The following is an 18,458-nucleotide window of genomic DNA, read 5'->3' as shown; positions in this document are numbered from 1 at the left end:
GTACGCAAGAAAGCAGTACATAATACATATATTTCAGAACTTGTGTCAATTTTTTTTATTAGTATAGATATTTTTTTTTTTAAGAGATTATTTGTCACATTACTTGTGTTCAAAGGACATTTTGACCGACGTATACATTATATCCGTTCACGCAGCTTCTTCTATCTTCAAAGTAGAATTGCTCTCTTTGCCATTTGACTACATATTAATACACTGTCATTGTTTACTAACGTAACACAGAAACTTGCAGAGCCAAGATTGAGAAAGGGCAAACCTAAATCCACCGATTTTTGGATCAAGCAAACAAGCAAAGCTAGACCAAGACTTGTTCTCATAATAAGGTTTTTAATTCAACATATTTTAAAATTCATTAAGTAGGAATTGAACATGTTCAAAATCAGGAATATTCCGAGATACGATACACAGACGGAACACAATCCTTGCTTCCTCCAAAATGCAAAGCTCCATATCAACGGAACAAAGATTTGAGTGACTGTTGTAAAAGGGTTACAAGCACAAAATAAGATCTCTCAAGTTTTTTATTTCTTGTTAAATAACTAGGACTCGAAACAAGAAGAACTGTCCTACCTGCTGCAGAAATTTAAGAGAAGCCTCGAACCTGTCCACGGGTCCGGAAAAAAGAAAATAGCTTTCTGTAGTTACAAAACAGTATAATTAGGAATAGTTTGCAAGTCAAACACAGTAAAAGTATCGGCAAAAAGATTTAGTAAACAAAAGCACTAGTCCTCGAGTAACCACAGCCACAGTACAAATCTAGGTTAACACAAACTAGCCAAGGAAGCAAATGGCAAACAACTGCACAAGTGATAACAATAATAATAAGAGCAGATTAATTAATTATATCACTAATAAATTAGAAACTTGTGTGGTGGTACTTCCCCATCGACCGTAAGAGACATCCTCGGGTGCTGGATCTGTGTATTAGAGCACTCTTGCTATCAGTAGAGAACAAAATTAAGAACAGTAAACAAAATTATCCTCTCAACAATTTCCCACAAATTTAGACCTTCTCAAAACAAAGATGATAAATATCTGATCCGCTAAATAACTGATGGTATATTGTTTATTGTACCAAGAAAAAAAAAATCCAGCGAAAACCTTATACGGGGTTGTTCCAAAGCAAGCGACTTTTTCATCTCTTTCTACCACCACGCTCCCTGAGTGAAAGAGAGAGAGCTTCTCCGACAGCGATGTTGTAATACGCGAGCGACATGTTGTCCTTGAGGAAACCAGGCTTCCCACTCAACTTCTGTTTGTTCGCCGGAAGTTGGATCTCGCCGGCAATCTTCTCTTTCAAGCTCCCGACAGTTTCCGACAAAGACTGCACATCGATCTCCAAAAACTGACCCTTGAGGTTTCCTTCTTCGACGTTGGGAAGAGAAATAGTAATACGAGCAGGTCCCTGAGGAGAAAAGAACGAAAGAAAAAAAAAAAGCCAATCACAAAAGCTGTAAAACACACCTAGCCAATTTAAAGTAATGGATTTGCAAAATAGCGAAAGTTTGTCTACTATTAGTGAAATAGCCAAAATGTGACATAACCGGGTTTCAAAAACTTTCCGGCCCTAGAATTTTTTTTTTTTTTTAAGTGATAAATTGCTTATATTAATCGTCAAAATTTTTAATCTTACTGTTAAAAAAATTTGACAACATAGTAATTTTGGCTACTTGGCTAATCAATTAGTTTCAAATGGCTATTTTGTATGATTTTTCCTACTAAGTAAAGGGAAGCAAAATCAATGGGGACTAGTACCGGATGCTGAGCCAAAAACTGATCTTCCGGGACGAGCGAGGCGTCGTCAAGCTTCAGCCTTTTTGGCTCCGGCTCCTCGGGAAGCGGCGGAGGAGCTTCCTCGGGCGGCGGTGGAGGCATCCCGTGAGGGAAAGGTGGCGGTGGGTGAGAGTGAAGCGGAGCAAAAGGCCGGGGAACGGATAAAGGCTGAAACTGAGAGCCGGGAGGTGGTGGGACAGGCATGGGCATCGGAGGCGGAGGCACCGAAAGAGGCCGGTTTCCCATGAAGGGTTGTTGTTGTTGTTGTTGTTGTTGTCCCGGGAGCATGTTTATCGGCGGAGGCGGGCGAGCGGGTTGAAGCATTTGGAGAGAAATCGGAGGCACGGAATACAGATTTGGGTTCGGAGCCATGCGGGGAATATTATTCAAAGCGATCCCGGGCGGCAGTTGAAGAGGTCGGATTGGTTGGATTCCGGGTCTCGGAGGAGGAGCCGCGGGACCGGGAAGGCCTCTCGGGTCGTTGTTTCCGTTCTGATCCTCTCCGTTGAGACCCTGGGACATGGCTTGGTTCGCTGTCCATGCCATGCTCCCGGAGTGGCCGTCCCAGATGACCTGTTTCGGTTGGTCGTCGTTCTTCTTCTCCATCTCGGCCTTGACGGCGTTCGAGACTTCTTCCTCGGTGGTGCCGAAGATATCGGGACGTGTTCTCGCGAGCCCGACGATGTTTCTGGAGATCTCGTCGTCTTGCGCAAGCGTGGTGTCTCTGATCTTGGCAAACATCCTCTCTTTTTGCTCTTTGAACTTGGGGTCGATGAGGGAAATCCTCATGTGCTCGGACATCTCGCTGATCGGGATGAGCTCGCCTGTTATCGGAGAAACGACAAACTTTGTCGGGTCTCGTTCAGCGGGGACTCTGTCCTCGGGCCTCTTCCAGTTCTTAACGACCCTCAACGGCCTTTCTTGCTCCTCCGACTGCATCACCTCGTAACTCTTTTCTACCTCCGCTTCGTCGATGCTAGCCAATTTCATGCTCTCCTCTACAAGTTGAATTTCCTCTTCATCCATATCCATCTCGTCCTCTTTGCTAGGCTCGACAACGTCTTCGTCCATAGTCGAAACCTTACTTCTCCTAATAACTTCCTCAAGGCTCATCGGAGGGGGTAACTCCTCATCCTCGTCATCTGCAAAGTCAATCGTCTCAACCACCACAAAGTCGTGCCAATCTATCATCGCCATTTGGACTCTTTCCTGCTCGATCTCATCCTCAGCCTTTTGCCTAGCCTGTTCCTGAGACTGTTCCCACTCCAACCGGTGAACGCATCGCTCGAGCACAGTCGTCATATCCGCATAGTTCTTCTTAAGCTTATCCTTCAAGCCTTTCGGAGGAACCAACACTCTAGAATACGCATCCGCCAGCGAAGTGAAAAACATGAACATGCTATGCGTCGGCTTCAGAAAATGGAATTGGGGGTTGTTAATCTCCCTGCTAGTCAACCCCGCAAGGAAATTCTTCCCGTTCCGAGCTACAAACTGGGCTGTGAGTTTGATGATATCCAATTCTTCCCCGGTGATCCCTTCGGGTAGCCTCACTGTGTACAGCTCAGCTTCCGGCGGCTCTAAGACTTTACGCACGGTTCTAAACTGAGCAGATGGGTCAGGCTTCGCGGCCACAGCTTCGCCCCCGTCGGCAGCCGGAGCTGGCGGGGCCGACTCAGGCTCAACCGAGTCACCAGGCTGCGAAGCAGAATTCTCGTTCTGGGCACGGAACTCGGCCAAGCGATGCTGGTAATAGGCATGGTACGGATCGGACGGTGTCAAGAAATTGAACTTCGAGTTACCGGCATTCTCCGCGATGATCCTCTTCACGAACTCGGCCCCGTTCCTCGCGACGAACTGCGAGGTCTTGTCCACGATGTTTCTGATGTCCGGAGGAGGATGGATGATCCCGATGGTTCTCGTGTGGGTCGCAACCGAAGCCGGAGCAGCGCTCGAATCTTCCTGCTCCTCATTAGCAGAGTCCTTCTCGATCTCATCTTGTTCGGTCACTTGAGACAGAGGAAGCGGGCCGAGATTCCCGTCGGAAGGTGGAGCGGGAAGGGGTAAGATTTGCGCTGTGCTAAACATTTCTTTTCTATCTTCCTTTTACTTTCAACAGAACAAGGAATGCGAAGGAACAAAAAAAAGCACTCTAGTTTAGCATCGAAGTACCTGCATAGAAAGATACGCAAACCCAAATTAGTTCTAACTTCTAAGAATATAAATCCAAAGCAATCATGACTACAAATATATCTTAATAAATTAGTAATTTGCTAATTTCACCATCACTCTAGAAACAAAACTAAAATTAAATTACTTATTAGTATAGTAATCTAAAACAGGACTTCTGTTTTCAAATGTATAAAACTTGTCAAAGTCTCATCACCTTTAAACAATCTGACTAAAGCCTACAATGACAATGACTAAACAAAAGAGAAAAGTCACAAGTCTATACTACATTTTCCCTTTTATCACAACCAACATAGTTGAGCGACTCATAATAAACCCCAATTCACAAAAGCATCTTTCTTAAAATCACTATGTTCCATAGACACTAGTTTATAGCACAGAGAGGGAAGCCAACATCCAAATAGATAAAACTATCGTAGCCCATACATAAGATCATGAAAGTGAGATCATTAAATAACACATTAAGCCCTTTCAAATTCTTGACAGAAAAGGAATCCCAACAGACTTAAGAAAAGGAAAATCCAAGATATGAAGATCCCTAATTATGATTATTAGAAGCATAATCAGCTTAAACACCATCACACCAGTAAAGATCAAGCATCTATGTTTTAACGAGAAAGAGTTCAAGTCAAAATTTTGAGTCTTTAAGCATGAACTTGAGCATTTAATATCCTAATAAGAAGCTGAGAAGAAACACCCATCTACTCTCCAATCCAAAAACTTATCTCAATTCATGAAGCATCTAAACCACATAATCGAATTGAGATTCCTAGTTAATTTTACACTGCCACGTAGAGCCAAAGAAACACAAGTTCGTACAACTACTACAAGTGCACTGTAGCTCTAGCTGGGCAACTCCAAATCGATCCATTTCAGTTTCAAAAGAAAATAGGTATCAGTAGCTTTCTAACAATATACTATAAGTCCAGTTTGGATCAAAATAGCTACCTGAAAAACAGCCTTAACTTACCGTTACAGGTTCCAGATTTCCTGTTTCACAGCTTTGAATCAGCATTTTCAAAAACTCGTAACTAATTCTATACTGAGTGGATTTACAAGTTCTTGGACTCTTATTGAAATCTCAAGAAGTCTATATTTCAAGAAAAAATAACAACATAATTCCTCAAAGTCGATAACAGACAGTATACGCTTGATTACCCAGACTGTGAATGTGAGTTTACACCCGAGTACAAAATCACACACTCGGCAAACCTAAACACATCATACAAGCACGAATTCAAACAAGACCTAGCATCAAATCAACCTCACAACTCAGAATTTAAATGAAACCCTAGCTTGACATAAATTCCCAATTCCAAAGTGCTAAAAATCAATTTCGAGCCCTATATCACGAAGTCAAGAAGAAAATTCAACCATCACGCAGTTCAACAACATTCAACACAAACCTAGGAATCAAGCTTCAATTCTAATCCAAATATAGAACTAAACCCTAGAATTCGTTTTGGATTTTCGGAGAAGAGGGAAATGAAACCTACGAGGCTGACCTTGTGAGATAGAATTCAGCCTTGCTCTCTCTTTACCTTCCCGGCGATTCTTGTTCTTCTTCCTCAAATCCTCTCTCTCTCTCTCTCTCGGCCTTTCTCTCTCTGGTCTTACACTCTTTTTTCTTTTCTTCCTTTGGTTCGATGCTATCTTCGAATGCTATAGTAATTTTTTTTTATTTTATCAGAAAATGTTAGATTAGTATTTGGAAAACCTAAACTAGTTTCTAAAAAGTCCCTCCTCTCTCTCCCTCTATTATTTTCCTCCACCACTAACTTTAATTTATTGCAATCAGATCCTAATTTTCTTAAATATATTTTTTTAGCACCGCCAAAAGCCTGAAACTGTTCTAGCTTCATCGAAATAAATCTCTTCCTTTCCTTTTGTAATTAGATGTTTAAATTTGAAATATAAATTTAAAATATATATCTAATCGCTAAATGCAAGAATGTCACAAAAACAAAAATTTAACAAATTTAAATCCAAGTAAACGTAAACAAAGACTTGGATATTATATTCTTCCTTCTTTATAAAAATTTTGTTCTCGAAATTTCACGTATTATATAGTTGAGCTTGTGTCTAATCTCGTCGTTTTTCTACAAATATTTGTACTTGATTCTTTATATTATATAAAAGAAAACAGATTTATATTGGTGTGCGACAAAATCTCCTCCAACTAGTCCGCGCTCCACCACGGCGATGGTTTGACTTCGCTGCATCGAATTGGATATCATGATCACCGGTTATTGGCTGGAGGCGGAGTGACTAGCCGAGTGGTGCAAAGATGTTGACAAAGAAAGAAGAGGATTATGTGAGAGAGAGACTAAAAACTGTTTATTATAGTTATTTAATAAAAAAAGTGTCAAATATTCGTTAGTACGTATGATTATTACTTTTATTTACATTAGAAAACATAAAAAAAGAGAGTTCTTTTTACTATGATTTCAATATTACAGACATACTTTTTGATAGTTCTCTAATTATACATTTTAAATATGAAATGTAATATAGTATTTCACATATATGTATAAAAATTGAAATTCACATAAATGATATTCAAATTGTATAAAATTTATACAAATATTACTAATATCTGATGATTCGAAATATATAAAACGTAAAGATATTAACTACATATGTGATATTGTTTCCGACCAATAGAGATGAATTTGGAGTATAGGATAGTTTTATACGAGAAGTTGTTTTCAAGGAGTTTTCACTTTAAGGCCCTCCAAAAGAGTCCCCTTTTTTCTTTTTTCTTTTTTTTTTCATTTCGAGGCCAACAAGCACAAGAGAGTATATTTTTCTCCACTGAGAATGAAAATCATATCGAAACAGACACATTCCAAGAGAAAAGATCGATGATCCTTTTCGCATGTGATGTGCTTTTCAACTGAGGATATGCAAGGCAAGCCAAAATAAAATTATAAAATTGTCGAGATCGAATTTTGGAAAGATTTTAAAAATACATGAACGGTGTTAAATCAACAGTAGAGTTCAAAATACATGAATAATTACAATGGGTTTTCTAATATTACATGATAAAAGATAATTGCTTCAATCAAACGCACTCAAATATGCCAAAAATTATAGATGAATTTTGGATGGAAAGTTTAATTATCAATATATTTTTGATATCCAGATTTTTTTATACATTAAATAAATTTTAATAAATATGATTTGTGATCTGGACCATCATATTTGACATTTTTTATATGGATTATTCTTAAACTATGATCTCCTCAATATTTTAGGGCTAAAATTCAATAAGTCAAAATTAATCTAAAAGTATGACTTTCATATATGTGTTAGTACAAAAATATCTTTAATGAAATATTTTTTTTTGTATTTTTTTGTATTTGATTTTGTTATTTACTTGATGGATTATATAGTTGAGCTTGTGTCTAATCTCGTCGTTTTTCTACAAATATTTGTACTTGATTCTTTATATTATATAAAAGAAAACAGATTTATATTGGTGTGCGACAAAATCTCCTCCAACTAGTCCGCGCTCCACCACGGCGATGGTTTGACTTCGCTGCATCGAATTGGATATCATGATCACCGGTTATTGGCTGGAGGCGGAGTGACTAGCCGAGCGGTGCAAAGATGTTGACAAAGAAGAGGATCATGTGAGAGAGAGACTAAAAAATGTTGATTATAGTTATTTAATTAAAAAGTGTGAAATATTCGTTAGTATGTAATTTTGTGATACGCTGTATGATTATTACTTTTATTTACATTGAGAAGATATCAATATTTTTAGAAAACATAAAAAAAGAGTTCTTTTTACTATGATTTCAATATTACAGACATACTTTTTGATAGTTCTCTAATTATACATTTTAAATATGAAATGTAATATAGTATTTCACATAAATGTATAAAAATTGAAATTCACATAAATGATATTCAAATTGTATAAAATTTATACAAATATTATTAATATCTGATGATTCGAAATATATAAAACGTAAAGATATTAACTACATTTGTGATATTATTTCCAACCAATGGAGACGAATTTGGAGCATAGGATAGTTTTATATGAGAAGTTGTTTTCAAGGAGTTTTCACTTTAAGGCCCTCTAAAAGAGTTCCCCTTTTTTATTTTCTTTTTTTCATTTCGAGGCTCACAACCACAAGAGAGTATATTTTTCTCCACTGGGAATGAAAATCATATAGAAACAGACATTCCAAGAGAAAAGATTGATGATCCTTTTCGCATGTGATGTGCTTTTCAACTGAGGACATGCAAGGCAAGCCAAAATAAATTATAAAATTGTCGAGATCGAATTTTGGAAAGATTTTAAAAATACATGAACGGTGTTAAATCAACAGTAGAGTTCTGTAGAAAATCAGTTCGTGAGCTCGTCTCACTTTCCAGCTCGGTTTCACTCCAGTTCGTGTCAACACTAAATCGTCCTCAATTCGGAGTCCGAACTCCGAATTGACCTCACCACCTTGAAATCTAGCTCGTCAATCCGCCTCCCCTGACCTTCACCTCGTCACCTCGCTAGCCCGTCACTCGCTAGACTATCACCTCGCAAGCTCCTACCTCGCCAAAACTTCACCTCGTCACGCCGTCACTTCTCCTTCCTCCTGACAGACGTGTCTCGAGAATTACTCGAGAACTCACACTTCTTGGAACTCACATCACTTAGGAAAAGTGTTGCATTTATTTTTCATTCTATTTTCTATGTCTTGTTCTCTGTGTAATATTCATTATTCTCTATTTCCTAGAAGTAGTTATTACGCATATTTATTATACTGATCGTGTATCTAGTCTAGTCTAATGTATCCACCATATGTATAAATAGGTGATACAATTTCATATCAAAATAAGCAAAACATTTCTCAGATTCGACTATCTCTCTCTCTCTCTCTAAATATCTACATGGTATCAGAGCAGTAGATCTGTGACCTCAAAGCTTCCGCCAACTCCGCCCGACGGCGATCGTCGTCGGGCGGAACACAAAAATATGTAGATTATATGAGCTTATTTCCTGATCCAATACCAAAAGCTCTTCCCATTTCCTTACTCACGTATAGTTTAGTATATACTATGAAAATAACTCTTAGCTTATTTCTCGGTCTCACGCCAAAAGCTCTTTCACACTTCCATATCTTCCAAATTCAGGAAACATCAAAGGCAATTTTTTTTGTTCCAAACGGCCTCCCATCCGCAAGTGTCTCATCATCAAGTCTCCTCATCGCCGATTCTTCTTGTCGCCAAATCAGCTCTTCACCGAGCCTTACTCTGGTGACCTTTTTCACTTCGGTGACATCTCCACTTGGTGACATCTCCACTCTTGCAACCTAGTTCTCCGGCAACTCCACAACCTGCGGCGCCATCCACAACGCACACCCCGCAACGTCTCCAGAGATCCAAGAGCGAGCGCCGCCTCTGCGACCGAGTCTTCTCTGATCTCTAATTCATGGACGTCTGTCGCAGCTCTGTAATTCAGCTCCTCGACTTTGCCATCGGAACATGCTCCCTGGAACGCCTCTTCAAGATCCTCGACTTCGCCACTCGTTCCAAGCTTGACCTTGACTTCGCCACTCAGTCTTGGACCTCCTCGACCTCGACTTCGACACTCAGTCTTGGACTTCGACCTCGACCTCAGTTTGTTTTGAAAAGTGACTACGAGGTAATATTTCTATATATATACGTCCCACTTCCGATAGTCAGGGGGAGAACCAAAACAATGCCTATCCGAAGTGGTACACCTTGATAGCAAAATATCAAGCGTCAAGCCTATTTTCCAAGTGAAGAATTCCGAGTCTCATCATCACCACGTCTCAGCTTCTCACCGAGTCATCTTCTCTCTGAGTCATATCATCACCGAACATATCAATTGGTGACCTCTCACTCGGCGAGCCCTCACTCGGCGAGCTATTACTAGGTGACCTCTCACTAGAAGAAATTCACATGAAAAGCTTAAATTGATGTACTTTGGATAGTCAATGGGAGAAATGAATCAATGACTATCCAAAGTGGGAAATGACACACATTGAGCACACATCATTGAGCTTATCGCAAAGAACTCTCCTCGTCGAGCTCATTGCAGACATTGAGTTCTCATCAACGTGCTTGCCTCACCACCTCAACCTCGTCACAACGAGCTCACCACCTCGACCTCGTCGACACCAAGCTCACCACCTCGACCTCGTCACAACGAGCTCACCACCTCGACCTCTCCACAACAAGCTCACCAACACGAGCTCCTATCATCAAGCTGAGCTTTCCGCAACGAGCACTCGCCACCAAATCTTCTCATCACCGAATCTTCTCATCACCAAATCAGCTCTTAAACCGAGCCTTACTCCGATGACCTCTTCATTTCGGTGACATATCCACTTGGTGTCATTTCGGCTCAGGACGTTATTCCCCATTACATCGAGCTCACAACTCACCACTAAGAAGTCTTCACTCTCAAGAGATCATCTTTCTTCTCCACTTCTGATAGTCAGGGGGAGAACAGAATGACTATCAGAAGTGAACGACACATTCGGGCTCTCACCAAATGAGCTCTTCACTTCATCACTAAGCTCTCTTATCCAACGAGCTCCTCACTCCATGTTCGGCTAGTCAGGGGGGAACTTGATCAATGACTATCCGATCTAGTCCCGCCAAATTCTCACTCAGTTGCCCAAGCTCATGATTCAAAGCTAACATCTACGTCAATACTGGAAAAATCTCTACGCTGCTCAGACAAGTCAAGCTCCAACATCACTCCACACAACAACATGATTTGAGAACCAGCCCAAAGACTGAACTTCTGTTCCAGACGCCTGTTAACATAGACCAGGTCTACTTGGAAGTAAATAAGCTCCAAGACGCAACTCTAGGAACGAAGACCTGCAAAAGAGACATGCATGCTTAGAGGAAATCAGTTGTAATCCTGTAGAAGAAAATCGGAAGCTCGTATCACTGAGCAAGCATATTCCAGTTCGGACTCATCTCACTTCGAAGCTCTTCTCACATCGAGACGAGCCTCTTCGAACTGTGCAATCCAAGCTCGATTTGTTCATCATACCAAATCAAGCTTGATGAGGAGTGTAGAAAATCAGCTCGTGAGCTCGTCTCACCTTCCATCTCGATTTCACTCTAGCTCGTGTCAACACTAAATCGTCCTCAGTTCGGAGCCCGCACTCCGAACTGACCTCACCACCTTGAAATCTAGCTCGTTAGTCCGCTCTCCCTGACCTTCACCTCGTCACCTCGCTAGCCAGTCACCTCGCAAGCTCCTACCTCGCCAAAGCTTCACCTCGTCACACCGTCACTTCTCCTTCCTCCTGACAGCCGTGTCTCGGGAACCCACACTTCTTGGAACTCACTTCACTTGGGACAAGTGTTGCATTTATTTTTCATTTCATTTTCTATGTCTTGTTCTCTGTGTAATATTTATTATTCTCTATTTCCTAGAAGTAGTTATTACGCATATTTATTACACTGATTATGTATCTAGTCTAGTTTAATGTATCCAACATATGTATAAATAGGTGATAAAATTTCATATCAAATAAGCAGAATATTTCTCAGACTCTCTCTCTCTCTCTCTCTCTCTCTCTCTCTCTCAAATATGCCAAAAATTATAGATGAATTTTGGATGGAAAGTTTAATTATCAATATCTTTTTGATATCCAGATTTTTTTATACATTAAATAAATTTTAATAAATATGATTCGTGATCTGGACCATCATATTTGACAATCTTTATATGGATTATTCTTAAACTACGATCTCCTCAATATTTTAAGTCTAAAATTCAATAAGTCAAAATTAATCTAAAAGTATGACTTTCATACATGTGTTGGTACAAAAATATCCTTAATGCAATATTTTTTTTTATTTTCTTGTATTTGATTTTGTTATTTACTTAATGGTCACAAAAGCAAAGTTGAAGATATTTTTCGTTTGGTATGTGAAGTTTAAAAAAATAGAAAACTTGAAAGTCTGAAGAAGGAAAAAAAATGATTTAAAATTTTTGGAAATTCGTTTGAAGATTTATTGACAAGAATGTCAATAAATCTTCAAAGAATTTCCCATAATCGCTTGAAAATTTATTGATATAGATGTCAATAAAAAGACAAAATGTCAATAAATCTTCAAACGAATTTCCAAATTCTTAAAACCATTTTTTTCCTTCATATTTCCCAAATTATTAGGTGTATACAAGGCTTTGGAGGGAGTGAAATCGTGAAATACGTTGATATGGATAAAATCGATTTCTCTCTCTCTTTCTCTTCGCCTCCACATCGATTCCTCTTCTTCTCCGTCATGATTTCTTCTTCTTCGTCGTCTTCTTCTTCTTCTTCTTCTTCTTCTTCTTCTTCTTCTTCTTCTTCTTCTCCTCCTTCTGCTGTTGTTCTTCTCCACCCAAAATGAACAACAAATACCAAAACCCAAACTCAAACCCTAAAGTTAAAGCCATGACAAATAAACCTAAACTATCTCCGATAAGTGGAGAGAGACTCGAAATGAGATTGATTTCGGATGCGTAGTTGTTGATTTTCGTTTGATTTGCTTGAATTTTTTTTCCCATATTTTCACGAATGTCGACGATGTCAATAAATCAGGTAAATTATTGATGATCATGTAAATAAATCAGACAGACGAAATATATTAAAAAAAATTGATATTTCATAGAGGGTAATTTTGTACTAACAAATATAAAGAAGTCATACTTTTGGATTAATTTTGACATATTAGATTTTGGCCCAAAAGTATTGAGGATGTCATAATTTAAGAATAATCTCATTTTTTATATCCATACGAAGCTATCTGCAAGAGGATTATCTGGGCACAAAAACGAGCTACTTCTCACTCGTGATCACTAATAAAGCATGGTTCATTATAAAAATAGTTCACTAATTCAATTTTTTAAATTAAAACATCAATATATCATGGTTTGATGGAATCTATCATATTGTTATTGTAGGCAGGGCCAGTCAAACAATAGCTTAAGGTCCCAAATTTTATGTGGAAAAAATGCCTAAAAAAATCTCAAATTTTAAGAAAAAAAAGTCAATTTTTGTGTGAAATCAAACTATTATACATAATTTATTTGTAATATATATTTAAAAGTCCTAATCTTTTTCTCTTGCCTAAGGCCATATAATAGCTTGGGCTGGCTCTAATTGTAGGGAGCTAGTGAATCACTAGCTAGGGCTGAAATTAAATCGGTTTGATTCCGTTTTGACCATTTTTCATATCAGAATTCGAAATTTTGGTTTAAAAAAATGGTTAAATAACCGGTCCAGTTTAGTCCAAAACCAAAATTCGGCTTCGATTATCCAGTTTTTTAAATCCAATATATAATTTTAATATCCGATTTTCAAAATTCGATTATCCGGTTCTATAAATTTTAAATCCAGTTTTAAAATTGATTTAAAGAAAACGGTTATCTAGTTCTTAAAATTCATACCCACTTTGAAACTAATTTTTAAATTCATACTCAATTATAAAATTATTTCAATGATCAAAACCCGAGTGAAAATGAATCATACAATTTCTAGCATGATTATTTTTTTATTTGATTTTTAATAGAAAATAATCGGTTAAATATTCGATATCCGATTTTGTCAAAAATTTAAAATCGATATCCGGTCTAGTATTAGACATTATCGATTCTCCGAATGCAAATTTCGATTATGGCTGCGTTTGGTTCAGATTAAAAAACCCTGTTTTTGCTTCAGATTAAAAAACCCTGTTTTTGCTTTTAGAAAAAACTAAACTGCTTATCTGGTGTTTGACAAAACTGTTTTTACAAAAAACTTCAAAAGCGATTTTAGATTTTGTACATGAGATGAAAAAGCTAGGATTCTTAGCTTTTATAAAAAGTGTTTTTAAGTTTGTTATATAAATTACTGTAATATCCTCGTACAAAATATTATTCATATATATATATATGTATATAAATAAACATATTAATAATTATTATTTAATTATTAAGAACATGTCTGTTTTAGTCTTTTTACTATAATATATTTATTTTAACAAACGCTAAATCAGTTTTTGTTACCAGCAACAACGGTTTTATAAACAGTTTACCAAACACCTTGTCAGCTTTTGAAAAAAACAGTTTTTTTCAAAAACTAAATCTAAAAGCGCTTCTTTTAAAAACAAAGTTGTGTCAAACGGACCTACACACAAATTTTCGATTTTATATCCGTTCGTATCTCAGATTTATCCCATTTTTTGTGCGGTTTTGTGTATAGCCATATCACTAACTACAACACCATCAATACGGCAAGGCAATGAACGTTTTGATTATTAAAATATATGATTAAATCCTTATCGAGCGAACCAAATAGTCAAACGACACGGACACCTTGGAGAAAAGAAGTCGCTTCACATTCGCGCATGTAAAAGTCACTCACTCATGCCAAAAAGAGCCTTGACCTGTATATACGATGCCTAATTTCTCTATATTTTATTATAATTTATAAATAATAATAGAGTATTCACGTTCAAGAGCAAGTGCGAAGAAATATGTGTATATACACATGCCAACACCTAGTTTGTCTTGTATGTATTCATTATAAACCACCACGTACATTATTATTATAATTATTTTTCTAAGCCAAGAGAGTGAGCTTGAAATCTACGTTTTTTGTTTCAAGAGAAAAGTACGACTGAATTCTAATTTAATAATATTTCTTTTAGATTAAGAGAGTGGAGAATCCAATGCCCATCACTTGGGCATGCAATTCAATTAAATGTAATGTCGTACTCATATGCATCATTGCACGTGGCTTTTCACATAAAAATTATATACATATACGCTTTGAAAATAGATGGAAAAAAAAAATGGAAAGTGAAATATCGTGCCCTACTTCCTTTTTGCCCGTCAACTTAATTCATAAAAAAAAGTATTATTTTATAAATTGCATAATTTCATTCAACCAATTCAATTATAATACGATCGTTATTTTATAGTTCAAATCAATTATGTATAAGCTCAAAAATTCCAATTACATTCAAATAGAGAATAGTAAACATATATACAGATTCCAAGCATTCATAAAATATATATTATAATGTTAAATTAGAGGGAAGTGAATTATTGCATAAATAATAATGGACACAACACGACAATAATATATACGAATTTCTTTCTCTAAAAAATAATATATATATATATATATATATAACGAATTTCAATACCAATCATTCCACGCTGTTTCTACACCGGCCAAGCGTTAGCTTCGCTTCACCACCGCAAAAACAGCACGCCACGTGTCAGTCGCTGACCGAGTCTCAGGTCGCTCTCAACGGCGAAGCCTCCACTCACTCCGAGCCTCGTGACTGCTCACGTGGGTTATCCACACACGTGTCAAGCCTTCAAAGTCAACACATCTCCCGAACCAGCCGTCAGATACATGGGCTCATTGCCAAGGCCTCTGATCATCGTACACGTGTCCCAACCCAATCACTTCCTTATAAATAGGCGCGTTTCGTTTTCTTTACTCAGAAACTACAAACGAGAAGAAAAAAAAATCTAAAAAACCAAACAACAGAAGCAAAGCAAAAACCAAAAAAGATTGTTCGACGATATTATTATTTTCTGAATTTTCTCCGATGTGCGAAACCCAAACTACCTCAAGTCGCCGGGTTCTGAACTTTCCGGCGATTCAGCCCTCCGATGAAGTCTCTCCGTACAGTCTAGTAGACTCACTGGTCCACCTCGCCGCGAAAATCTGCGGCTACAGATCGAAGTTCTTCGGAAGCAACGAGCGAAACGCGAAGGAATCGACGAGACAGATCAGCGTTCTTCTCGTATTCCTCGAGGAGATTCGAGATTCCGCGGCGGAGCTACCGGACTGCGTGGTCCCGAGCCTCTCGGAGCTCCACGTGGCGTTCCAGAAGCTCCGGTTCCTTCTGGAGGACTGTTCGCGCGACGGAGCTAGGGTTTGGATGCTGGCGAAATCGGAGCTCGTCGCCGGTCTTTTTCGATCGCTCATGAGATCGATCTCGACGGCGATGGAGCTTTTCCCGATCGATCGAATCGAAGTCGGCGAGGAATTGAGACAGCAAGTCGAGCTCGCGACGAAGCAAGCAAGGACAACAACATTCGAATTCGACTCAGGGGACGAGAGTTTTCTCTTGATCGTCCATTCCGTTCTGTTTGGATTCGAGAGCGGAGTTATCCCGGACAGGGACGTACTGAAGCAGGTCCTGGATTATCTCGGCATCAAGAGCTGGTCCAAGTGCCACGAAGAAGCGAAATTCCTGGAATCGGAGACAGAGCTCGAGAGTCAGAAGAAGAAGAAGGGAAGGACAGAATCGGCGTCTCTGCTCAGCAACTTGACCGGATTCATATACTATTGCCGTTGCACGGCTTTCGACGAAGTCGATTCCGAGCCAATCCGGCGATACAGCCGAGAACGCCGTGCAAGTCGGCTCGTCGGAATCAACGAGGACGATCTTCGCTGCCCAATATCTTTGGAGATTATGTCCGATCCGGTCGTGATCTCCTCCGGCCACAGCTACGACCGCGTCTCCATAGCCAAGTGGTTCGCCGCCGGAAATTCCACCTGCCCGAAGACCGGCGAGAAGCTTCCGACCATGGATATCGTCCCCAACCCAGCTCTGAGGAGGCTTATCCAACTCTACTGCCTCGAAAACGGCGTCGAAATCCCCGATTCGGGCCACAGAAACCGGACCCGGTCCAAGAGGGAAGCTAATAGTTTTCCGTTGAGCTCCGCGGCGGAGAAGGCCGCGGAGCTCGCCGGAATCTTCCTCGCGGAGGCTCTGGAGACCGGAACGCCGAGGAGGAAGAACAGAGCCGCGCACGAGGTCAGAGTCTTCTCGAAATCGAGCGGATTCAACCGGGCCTGTCTGATCGAGTCCGGCGCGGTGGCGCCGCTCCTGAGGCTCTCGACGGAGAGCTCCGCCGCGGCTCTGCTCAACCTCTCGAAGAGCTCCGAGGCGAGGGAGGAGATTTTCCGGCTCGGCGGCTCCGAGGCCATGGCTCGTCTGGTGAGAGACGGGCCGTGCTCGGAGGCGAGGCAACACGCCGCGGGCGTACTGTACTACCTCGCGTCGTCGACGGAGGATCGTCGAGCCTCGATCGGGTCGAACCCAGACGCGATCCCGGGCTTGGTGAGCTTGATCCGAAACGGGACAGTTCGGGGCAAGAAGAACGCCCTCGCGGCCGTTCTCGCGTTACTTGCGCACCAAGGCAACGTCCGGCGAGCCTTGTCCGCCGGGATCGTCGATGTCCTCGCCGATCTCTTGCCCGAAGACCTCGCCGCCGATTCGCTCGCGATCCTCTCGGCCCTGGCGGAGGATTTCGACGGAGCCGGCGCGGTCATCGGATTTGTCGATTCGGCGATCGAGATCCTCAACTCTTCGGAGTCGAATTCCGCGAAAGAGCAGAGCGTGTCTCTTCTTTTGGCGCTCTGCAAGAACCGAGAGAGGGACGTGGTTTTTGTCCTTGCGAAGAGCAAGGCTGTGATGGGGTCATTGTACTTGCTTCTGACACAAGGCACGTCTAGGGCTAGCAAAAAGGCGAGCACGCTGATCCGAATCCTACACGACGTGAACGAGAGAAGATCTTCGAGCATGTTGGCTCCGATTCTCAGCCAAGAGCGAGTTATACGTGCATGGTAACCCGAAATTTTTTTTCGTTTCTGGGCTATCATGGGATTATTTCATTCTTTCAATCTTCCAAGTATATAGAATTTAGGCATTGCTTTGTGTAGATATATCAACTACACCGTTATAGTGCTAGCTTGGTTTTTTTCTAAGAGCTAGTCACAGACACTTTGCTGTATTTTAACAGCTTCTGATTTTTTGAATGAAGCTTTTTCGAGTGTACAATTCATTGCGTTCTTATCTCGTTTTCGAATAAATAAAAATTGCTACAAGACCAAGTTTATTTTGTTTAACATAATTATATCTTAAATTTAATACTTTGTTTTGAGATCTCAAGACTCTCTCAACTTGGCTATGATATTTTAATTTTCATCCTCAAGCATTGCACTATAAGGTCGGCTTTAACACAATCTTAAAAGCTACGTATCAAAACTCTTGATTCAGACACGTTCAATATTCCATGAAAAGCACACCGTATCTCTTTGTACATAAAGAAAGTCTCTGAAACTTGTACAAGTTACTGAAACAATCTAATCTATTTTTCCTCTCACCGTCTTTTGGAGAGGTCTAAAACCCGATCGTGCTCAAATCAACGGCTCGCCAACCCGAGAGTATTTGCAACGATAAGACTTCGAAGCTGTAGACATCACCGGATGGATTTACTCTACGATTTTCCTTGTACTCAAGTTCGACATGGTGTCGTAGCCCATAGTTCATCTGACCTTCGATATAACATAGGACCAAGCAAGCTCCGATAGCTTTGCTCGAAACCTATCGTCTTCGAGAATGTTTGTGGGCTATCAGAAAAAAATGCAGAAATATATGACTGAGATTAATGACTTTGATACCATGTTAAATATTTTGGCTTTTTA

General features: G+C 39.8%; 2 protein-coding genes across 5 annotated transcripts; one reads left to right on the top strand and one right to left on the bottom strand.

Moving 5' to 3' along the window:
- Window positions 1-82: 82 nt before the first annotated feature.
- On the bottom strand, window positions 83-5,677 carry LOC149403363 (putative splicing factor 3A subunit 1). Of its 4 annotated transcripts, XR_016296057.1 has the most exons (5): window positions 5,484-5,677; window positions 1,774-3,960; window positions 1,120-1,423; window positions 589-653; window positions 83-493 (listed from the first exon to the last, which is right to left on the bottom strand). XR_016296057.1 is itself a non-coding variant. In XM_089608946.1 (4 exons), exons 2-3 carry the CDS (start codon window positions 3,874-3,876, stop codon window positions 1,154-1,156), a joined length of 2,373 nt encoding a protein of 790 aa, XP_089465072.1. In that variant the 5' UTR covers window positions 3,877-3,960; window positions 5,484-5,677; the 3' UTR covers window positions 851-935; window positions 1,120-1,153. The 4 variants fall into 4 exon arrangements, 3 of the variants coding, with proteins under 3 accessions (XP_089465072.1, XP_089465071.1, XP_089465070.1); XM_089608946.1 differs by lacking the exons at window positions 83-493; window positions 589-653 and adding an exon at window positions 851-935; XM_089608945.1 differs by lacking the exons at window positions 83-493; window positions 589-653 and having other exon boundaries at window positions 851-1,423; window positions 5,475-5,677.
- A 9,787-nt stretch (window positions 5,678-15,464) lies between these two features.
- LOC149403362 (U-box domain-containing protein 18-like) lies at window positions 15,465-17,872 on the top strand. The gene has a single exon (XM_089608725.1). The coding sequence runs from the start codon at window positions 15,568-15,570 to the stop codon at window positions 17,599-17,601; it is 2,034 nt and encodes a 677-aa protein (XP_089464851.1). The 5' UTR covers window positions 15,465-15,567; the 3' UTR covers window positions 17,602-17,872.
- The last annotated feature ends 586 nt before the right edge of the window (window positions 17,873-18,458 follow it).

This window comes from Urtica dioica, chromosome 3 (assembly GCF_054948205.1).
Source record: "Urtica dioica subsp. dioica isolate 48M chromosome 3, U.dioica_male_clone48M_v1_H2, whole genome shotgun sequence".
NCBI lineage: Eukaryota > Viridiplantae > Streptophyta > Magnoliopsida > Rosales > Urticaceae > Urtica > Urtica dioica.
Note: the sequence above shows the minus strand (reverse complement) of the source record. Positions and strands in the feature narration are given on the sequence as shown.